The sequence below is a fragment of the Notothenia coriiceps genome, unplaced genomic scaffold (assembly GCF_000735185.1).
Source record: "Notothenia coriiceps isolate Sejong01 unplaced genomic scaffold, NC01 NC01_scaffold00021012, whole genome shotgun sequence".
Lineage (NCBI taxonomy): Eukaryota > Metazoa > Chordata > Actinopteri > Perciformes > Nototheniidae > Notothenia > Notothenia coriiceps.
The window spans coordinates 14,332-23,689 of NW_011353713.1; the positions used below are offsets into that span (position 1 = coordinate 14,332).

A 9,358-nucleotide genomic window follows, 5' to 3' on the forward strand; every position below is an offset into this window, starting at 1 on the left:
TTTTTTTATAATTTTTTTTTTTTATTGGTTTTTCAGTTGAATTATACTTAAAGTTCAGGGTAATCAACTGTTAAAAACATACTGTTCACATTTTTTTTCTCCAATAAATTCATGCTTTCAAAGTAAATGGATAATCGTTTTTAATAATCGTGATATCAATTATTGACCCAAATAATCGAGATTATGATTTTTGCCATAATCGAGCAGCCCTAACTCTTGAGAAAAGTCATGACAGCCAGCTTTGAGTTTGCCAGATGGCATTTAAAGGATTGGAATAGTGAGAGGAAAAGGGTTATCTAGTAAGCACTATATGGCCAACACCGGGTACTGCTCTTCTGGCTGATACCATCACTCTGTGAAGCACGGTAGCAGCGACATCTTGCTATGGAGGTGCTTCTCATCAGCAGGGACGGGGGTCAGAATTGAGGAACGGTGATTTTAGCTGAATACAGAGAAGTCCTTGAAGAAAAACCAACAGTCATCGGAGACTGAGGAAAAAGTTCACCTTTCAGCACGACAATGATCTGAAGCATAGACATGGCTTAGGGACAATGGCTGTGTTCCAAATCACATTTACATCGTACTGTGCTATACAAACTCAATCAGTGTTTAGTGCCTACCCAATTTACGATTTAGTATGTGATTTCAAGCAGACCGTTTACACAGAAGTAAACTTAAGCAATAGGTCTTCCCTGCATCACATCAATGTATCAATCAGGATATTGTGGTCAGAGCTGCCATTTAATGTAACCACAAATGTTAATCAAATATATCCACAAATATCCACCTAATCTAGTATTTTTTACTTAAATTAGATGTTTTCTACAGATAATTTTATGTAAACTACTGCATTTACCCTTATCATTGCAAATTCACACCACTCTATTTAATCCAACTGTCTACAGAACAACATTGAATACTTATGTGGATGAGATTTCAGTTCCTGACATTTTATTCTAGTTAAAAGACATTTTTATTTTATTAACCTTTATGGTTAGATTTGTCTATGTCACTCTACATTTTAGGTTATTACAGATTATATTTCATTTTAGGATGCCTTTGAAAATCTGAACTAATTAATTTTTTTGTGGATGGAATGGCAGTGTCACTAATATTGAAAAAACATAATCACACAGTATAAGAAAACCATTATATTTCCAATGAACACAGATGGCTGGGACAAGTGATGTAGTGTGTCAGTCACATAAAAATACAGCATACACTAAAGCCTTTAATAAGGTGTTTTAGAAAATCTATCCAACATCTACAACTTAGTCATATGATCTACAAACAGCAATTTAGGAATGACTTACATAGAGTACACTTTGAAAGATATTATAGAATGATTATAATATGAACTGTTGTGTTCCAATACCAGGTTTGCAAGGTAGGTATACACAAAACCAAAAGCCTAAGTCACAATTGTACCCAAGGCAGTCCAACATATTGTTCATACAAATCTGTAGAAACGTTCAAATCAATCTACAATTTGAGGATGCACGGGCAACCTCTCCATCAAAATGCACTTCCCCACAATTTTGGTCACAAGTATTTTTGCAGCTCAGTGGGGTCTTAAACCTGCACGAGGCTCGCTTACAGAATATCACTGAACTTTGGCAGTCGGTGACTTAAGGTTGTTGCATCTCATCTGGATGCGTACGACTTTCTATGCTCAAAAGCATCCCCTTTCATCACCACGCTTGACTGCTGTTGTACGGACAGAGGAGAGCAGACTAGCTTGCTCCTGTCCTTTTCAAGTTTCCATGGCATAGGGAGAAGAGTCTTTGACTTTTGACTCGTCTTTTCCGCTCTGGGAATTCTCATTGGCATCTTCCAGCAGTGAGAGGTCCAGTTTAAGCAAGGGGACCCTCCAGTACTGGAAGCAGTTGAAAGAGCAGTCTTCAGTGTTGGGGTCTTCATCCGCCTGAGCGTGTTGAGAGACAGAAAGGGAATGAGATCAGGAGAAATGGGCAAAGCAATACAAACAATTGTTTAGACTTGCCGTCATCTGTGAGATCACCAAATCTGAACCATACATTTAACCAGCTAAGACACAGTGATGGAGAAAGTAGCCGCATACTTAAATTACAAAATTGTAGGCAGTTACTGAAAACATGTTTTTAATTGAAGTATAGTTACTCAAGATGATGGTTTTGCAAAGGGAAAAAAGCTGAATATATAATTTGTGATATAAAAGAAGCTTAAATGTATAATATAACATTCATTCTGTTCATCTATTACAATTTGAATTAAAGTTAAAATTGTAAAAAATGTTTAAGAATTGTTTTCAGGTTTGCCAGTAATCAATGTTGAGTACTGTTGTAAGGTTTGCACTATGTGTTAACTTAAGTTTGGTAAAATAATCAGATCTAATGCCCAGATGTAATGGGTAAATGGAGACATCTAGTGGACATTTACTTCCATTACACTTTGTCTAAAGAAACCCACCATCTGCACACTTTCGATGTTGCCATTAACTTACTTTATCATCAGCTTTAGGGAGAACAGTCTCTGAACTCGCGCAGTCACCTCGAGGTCGTTTCTTGGAGTTTGAGAGCGCGCTGGAGCTGTGAGGTTCACGGAATCTTCCAGAACTCTGCGCGGTCGAAACATTAGCTGCGTGCTTCATGGTGTCGCACAAGTGCGTAGGTTTGCGATTAAAAGCCGCTGCTTCTTGTTTCTCGTTGTCCTCGCAGAAATGTGGCCTCTTTGTGTCGCTCACACCCCCACCGGTGGGATCCATGCTATCCAGTTGCAGGTCAGCGCTGCTCAGGGAACCGTAACACTTTTTAGATGGAGCCTCGTAATGAATTGTGTCGTCGGCGCGTCTCTTCGCCATTAACGTAAGCTATGTGCGCACAATAGTATATCACAGTAAACCAAAAACACGTGGGAAGTTGATATTGTTACTAGCAAGGATGTGGCTTCACTCCATGCTTCAGTCGATCAACAAAAAGTACCGGAAGTGTATTTATTGCCAGGTAGTCCGCTTGACCAATCAGAGTAGAGCACCGCGTTCTATCCCCGCCCACCGCCTCCCCTCTTCCTGTTGCAGTACATTCATGCTCATCATCCTCCATGATCCTAACAAAGAGTTCGTTTTTTTGTGCTGTAAATCTTATTTTTGGGGAACTTTTATATTCATAAAAAGAGACGGGCAGACTCAAAACCTGATTGTGAACGTTTTTGCCAATAGTTGAAGCGATAAAGTAGCACTATTAAAAACATTAAGAATAAAAAGCAATACAAAATAAATTGCGTATTTAACAAATATATAATCTGAAAACTGTCATTTCAAACGGAGACTATTTTATATTTTTTGTTTTGTTTATTTATTTAATGTCATTTTGTACTCAACAGGGTTGGGCACATGTTAAGGGACACACTTTCACTGTAAAATTACTGTTATTAAAAATATGCTTATGATTGGTCAACAAGAAGGAGGAGGAGGAGATTTTGGGCATGGATTGTGTGTAATTTCCTTTATATATACAGTCTATGGTAATTTCATAGGCAAAACAGAAAATGTCCTCCAATTCTGGAATGACCCATGTAACATTCTGAAATGGGCCACTTTTGGTACTTCAAGTATATTTTGAGGCAAATACTTTTTTAAATGTAATAAATGGGAATAAGTCCTCCCATTGTGGCCCCCAACCCTTGTACAAATCTCCAGTCTCACATCCATTGATTAAATCTTTTGAACCTTAAACAAAAGAGACAGATGTAAATAACAAGGTTCCAATGCTTCCTTAAACACTAAATTCAAGGAATTTCAAGGCCCAATTCCTTCCATTTCAGGCACCCAGCACGGCATAAACACGGATCAAGGTTGATTACGTTCGCAATTGCTCAAGGCAGGTGGCATGTTAAAGAACGACGCAACAGATGGAGACGCATGCAGACAGCTTAAACTTTCAAGACCGTTTTTCCCCTCAAGTTTAAAAGAAAACTTTCGAGGACACATAGGAAGCATAAAATTAAGGGGGCTGAGTTCCATTTAGCTTCTCTAACGGTCCAGATATTGTGCATGCTTTTACACTGTCACAACTTACAAACCATTAGTTATTTTACAAACGCCTGTACCTGCACCTTTCCTACGATGACAAAAAGTCTGCTGTTAAAAATAAAAAGGTTTATTGGTTGTATTGTTGTACTTGCTCCTACATTTAAATGAAATACATATGTTTTAAATGTGTTCAAGAGCTGAAATTTAGTGCAGCTATGCTTGGGTTTGTATCATTTGAAACCTTAAGAAATAAAACTCTGGAGTTTAATATTTTTTTAATACTTGGCTTTATTAAAAATTGTGATTAGAAACCGGGAAAGTCGATGAAAGTGAAGTTTAAAACAACATGTTCTTGAAAAGCTGAAAACTGTTTGGATTACATTTTCAGTCTTGACTGATTATGAATATGAAAAGGTAAACATAGTAATTGGCACCATATGTGAAAAAATAAATATATTTCAAAAGCTAATGCTCGCACACACACACACACACACACACACACACACACACACACACACACACACACACACACACACACACACACACACACACACACACACACACTCTCAGGCAGTGAAAGTCAATGGAAATGAGAATTAGTAAGAGCGCAGGCAGTGTAAGCTGGAGCACAAGCAACTTAAGCAAAAGGCAAGCAAGTGTAAATAACTCCTCAAACCCAGTTAGAAAGAGATGTGGAGTATTTAGATGTTTTAGATGAAAAGGTGATTTCCAAATGAATCAGAAAAAAAGAAAGTATTAGTCCACTGCTTTTTTTCCCTTCTGTATCCTTTTTCTTTTTGTTGGTCTTGTCTTCGCTCAGTCAATGGTTGTATGCCTCTAAGTGCCAAATGATTTCCTGTCACGTCATGGTGTCAGTACCTTCTCGTCGTGGGGACTTAGCAGCCGGTGGGGTGCTCTGTAGATGGTCATCTTCTTCTTCTCGACCGTTACAGTACACGTCTGCAGGTTTTCGTGCCACAAAAAAGACGCAGTCGTAAATGTATCTCAACATGGAGTGGTCGTTCTCCGTGTATGTGGTATGAACTGACTCCTTCTCCACCTGCAGCACAAATAGAAATACTATTTTACAACTGGAACAAGATGTATGAAGACAAACATAATGCTAACCCATGAATATAAATAAAAGTCCTTTGTTGCTTACCTCTATATGGAAGCCATAGTTGACAATCGCTGTCCTGATGTCTTCGTAGCTAAGTTCAACTGACAGCTCGTCGGCCATGTTCTCAAAGTGGTACAGCAGCGGACCTGAAGAAACATTGAATTTAAACTCTGAAATAAGTTTACTGAGACCCAAACCGTAAAACCTTTTTTTTTATACAACTTTAATTTCAATATAAAAAATGTAACCCACAAGGTTAACATGCATGTACATCCTATTCAGTGACATTCTGTTGTGTTATTTTCTTTCATTTGCAGATAAAAATTAAACAATACATGGCATTAGTAATGCTTTGAAGTGAAGCTTAATAGCAGAACGTTCTGCAGCTTTAACGCAAAAATTGCCCAATTTAAGCTTTGAACTAAGCTGAGCAAAGTAGGAACATAAGTAAATACATGCAAAAGTTGATAGAAAACCTATTATGATATAATGTAAACATATGTTACTTGCAAGTGTATGGTGGTAAACATTTTTAACCAGTCCAAATACCTTGTTCTCTACACATAGAAATAATTGTATTTGTCTGTAAAGTTTACAAAGATATATGTTTCTTTAATTTTTTTTACAAAAGTTGACTCACCCAGGTTGATCCACACTCCACCAGGCTTAAGAATCTTCCAGATAGTCTCCACATACTCAATGACATTATGAGCTGTGTCTATAAAGAAGCAGGTAGCCACACAGTCCCAGGAATCTAACCCAAGAAGAAAATATATTATAACATGATCACATTGAATAATGTTTCGAAGTGCACAATGCGGCAACGATTTCATTTTTAAATTCATTTACAGAACAGTTTGGGATGGTCAGTTTTGTTTGGGGTAATTGTAAAGTGTAATAATGAAACATAATCCGAAATATTTTCTGGGTTAATTGAAGCTAGAAATAACAAGATTTGCAAGACCGTACAAAACGTTTTTATACATACAAAAAATTCAAATGTTTTGCTGAGCTTGCGGAAACATACAATATGGGAGAAAGCTCTGCCTGAAAGACCATTTGAAAAATTGCAAAACGTCCACACAGCTGCTACTGACCTGGGTCCCTGTACACTTCCACAAAGTCGCCAGCTACCATGGAGAAGTCTGCATCTAGTGGCAAGCTCTGAGGGTTGACATCGGGGAATGTGATTGGTCGTGTTTGGTCGGAGGATTTCTTGTTGTTGCTAAACTGGTGGATCCAGGGGTACAGGGTCAGAGAGTTCACGTTTTCACACCTGAATAGAGCAGTCCAAATGTACAAGTGGATGAATGTAAGTGGTATTCAACATAGCAGGAGGGCAGAATGCACCGCCAAACAATTTAATATGAAACATGATTTAATTTGTGATCACTGACAAGGTTAAGATGTAGAATTATGTGTGAGGTTATAGTCCCTAAATGTTGTGTCAAGGAAGCTGGAAGTGGCAGTGAATACTGTACCTATTGAGAACAAAGTTTGAAGAGAAGAGCATGAAGAAGCTCCATTCGTTGCCTTGGCAGATGTAACCCAGACGTGCTATCTCCCAGGCTAGACGGCCGAGTCCAGCGCCCGGAATCAGCACGCTCACCTTAGATACATCACTGACATAATAAAATGTACAAAATGCACATATCACATGGAAAACATGGAGTAAGTCACATCATCAAAATGACAACAAAATATTATTACATGAAGAAAATAAAAATGTTAGCTTGTATCATTTAGTATCCACATATTGGTATGTGTTGACATGCATGCAGGTGGGTAAGCATGAATGTTTCCTACCATTGGTCGCTTGGGAATATTTTTTGGATCTCTTGGATGATCGGCTTGTAGCAGGTCTCCCTCTCTTTCCGGCCAGTCTCGCTCCAGTCTCTGACAAACTGCTTTATGGTGGACTTAAGTTTGTCCATGTCAAACGTTGTAGAGGGACGCACCTTCCGCGGGTCCTCCTGGAAGTTAAATAGAGGGGGAAACGTTTTTATTAAAAAAAGACCACAGCAGAAATCTAAAATACAGCACTACATAATGATTCAAATGCAGACCTCTATCTATTTTTAAACAAAGCTACAAGGATTATTCAATTAGTTGTCAACTAAAAATGTGTTGCCAAATTGGTTCCCCTTTCTTAAATGGGATTATTTTCTAGTGTCATAACTGCTCTATGACAGTAAACAGAACAACGTATAGTTATCTCAGTGGCTTTAGAAAACATGGAACAATCTTTAACTCCTTTTTCTACCACAAACCTAATGAATTCATGAATAGTCGACAAATGATGAGACAATAATAACAATTGTTGTAAATTACAGCCCAAATGTATAATGAAGATAATGATAATCTTTAATGCACTCTACAAAATGTTTTTTCTTCTTCATATCATAATTGTTTTAATGTGTAGTGTTTTTTACCCAAAGATTATCAATTATTTTTATAATTTCACAAATGTGGAGAGTTGGCTCCTTGCCTTTCACATCTGTTGTATAATATTGTTAATGTACTTCTCTACATGCCTGTAGAAATCGCCCCTATGGAACTAATGATGCATACTGAATCAAGCTGAACACTTTATATGTATACTAACTGGTGAAGTAAAGCTTACCCTCTCGCCGTACTCAATGTTCTCAAACATGTGGAAGCTGTTGTGAATGATGGCCTGCATAATGTCCTGGTTGTGGTCCGCACACTGGCTTATCCGGGCCAGGTTGGACAAAACATCTGGCAGCAAATCCTGGTGATGCTTCGGGAGGCTCAGAAACTGACGCTCGGCACGTTTGACATGCTCCTGGATGTTGACCCTGGTAAAAAGACAAGACATAATTAAATTCACAATTCACAAGATGTGTCATGTCAGGAGTGCCCAGAGGGATAACACAGGTCACTCATCTGGGAAGAAAATGGGGTTAGGACTGCTTATGGAGGCAGTGTGTTTCTACAGTGTGGTCGAAATGGTTCCTTTATTCATTAGTACAATTGTTATCTTTAAATATGATTGCTGCACTACATTATGTATATTTTAAGTGTTAAGGGAGATAGGATGGAACATGTTGAAGATGTGGTGCCATGACAGGATTGGAGCTAAAGTCAGAACATTAGGAAATAAATGCAATCAATAGCTGTTTCTACACAAGATGACTATAATAAACACTAGCCAATTATTTCGTACAAATGAAATTATCAGTTAGCAACCTTCCCTCCCAACCTTATTATCTGTCCTTTACGGTAATCATTATGCTAACGGACGTTTGTTGATAAAAAATGGTCACTTGGATGGTACTTTTTTTTTAAGCACTGTTATACCTGTACAATCTAAAAGCATCGATTATTCTCCAGAAATGCTTCGTCTCCAGCTTGGCCTCTTCCTCGGGGCTGTTTTTAATTCTGTCCTTGTTAAAAAATGGTGCTCCTTGAGGTCCCTCTCCCGTTGTTTCGGCCATGTCTGAAACAAACTTACAGACGTCCAATCAAAAGACGAAAAACTTCTTCTTCGTGGGATTTGTTAATTCCCGCAGAACAGACTACACGAGGTGCGTTGCTGCTACCCACAGCCCCACGAGGAGACTACAGGCAAACAGAATTGGAGGAAATAAATTGGCCAGCGCCATTATAGATATAATCTATTATATGGCTCTGAAGTTGGCTACTCAGATATTTTTACAATTTAAACATTCAAAAAGTAGAAGTAGAGTAGAAACACTTGCTTAGAAGCAAAAATACTTAATGAAAAAATCTTACCCAAGTTAAAGCACGACAGTATTATAATTAAAATATATTTATAGTACAAACACAACATAACAATACAGTACTTAATCTGTAATACTATTGCAAACTACCGTAAAAACATATATACACACTTAATTGTTGATTAAATATGTATAAAGAGTCTATAGATTCGTCCTAAATTCACCAATAATTTGCATGAAATATGCCTAATTCATAATAAATCAATTTTTTGTATTATTCTCTTAACAATAAATATCCTATTCAGTAGCACATACCCCACATGTATTAAACATCTTAGAAAAAAGGGTTAATATATATATATGAGAGAAATATATAAATAAGTGTTCTGCCATGAAAACATGGGGGTTTTCGTTAGGAAGAAACTGCAGAAAAGATAGTTAGAGTATAAACTAATAAATAATCTACAAAGTCTCTGATTTTATTGCATGTGTAATAAAAGCTGATAGCCGTTGCTAATATTTTCA

The 9,358-nt window shown here is 37.5% G+C and overlaps 2 protein-coding genes across 2 annotated transcripts; both read right to left on the minus strand.

Moving 5' to 3' along the window:
• Window positions 1-1,138: 1,138 nt before the first annotated feature.
• Window positions 1,139-2,988, minus strand: LOC104953065 (uncharacterized protein C9orf40 homolog). Its single transcript, XM_010779983.1, has 2 exons — window positions 2,483-2,988; window positions 1,139-1,924 (listed from the first exon to the last, which is right to left on the minus strand). Exons 1-2 carry the CDS (start codon window positions 2,837-2,839, stop codon window positions 1,754-1,756), a joined length of 528 nt encoding a protein of 175 aa, XP_010778285.1. The 5' UTR covers window positions 2,840-2,988; the 3' UTR covers window positions 1,139-1,753.
• Window positions 2,989-4,504: 1,516 nt separating this feature from the next.
• carnmt1 (carnosine N-methyltransferase 1) lies at window positions 4,505-8,597 on the minus strand. The gene is made up of 8 exons (XM_010779984.1): window positions 8,451-8,597; window positions 7,753-7,948; window positions 6,936-7,102; window positions 6,611-6,751; window positions 6,227-6,405; window positions 5,770-5,883; window positions 5,172-5,275; window positions 4,505-5,069 (listed from the first exon to the last, which is right to left on the minus strand). Exons 1-8 carry the CDS (start codon window positions 8,585-8,587, stop codon window positions 4,869-4,871), a joined length of 1,239 nt encoding a protein of 412 aa, XP_010778286.1. The 5' UTR covers window positions 8,588-8,597; the 3' UTR covers window positions 4,505-4,868.
• Window positions 8,598-9,358: the final 761 nt, after the last annotated feature.

Bases quoted from the DNA above. Each gene is read 5' to 3' on its own strand.
- LOC104953065 (XM_010779983.1), bottom strand. From the start codon at position 2,839: ATGGCGAAGAGACGCGCCGACGACACAATTCATTACGAGGCTCCATCT. The intron at 1,925-2,482 runs GTAAGTTAATGG...CAACACGCTCAG, and splicing joins TCCCTAAAGCTGATGATAAA to GCGGATGAAGACCCCAACAC.
- carnmt1 (XM_010779984.1), bottom strand. From the start codon at position 8,587: ATGGCCGAAACAACGGGAGAGGGACCTCAAGGAGCACCATTTTTTAAC. The intron at 7,949-8,450 runs GTATAACAGTGC...TCTTTTTACCAG, and splicing joins GATGCTTTTAGATTGTACAG to GGTCAACATCCAGGAGCATG. The intron at 5,884-6,226 runs GTCAGTAGCAGC...TTCTTGGGTTAG, and splicing joins GGAAGTGTACAGGGACCCAG to ATTCCTGGGACTGTGTGGCT.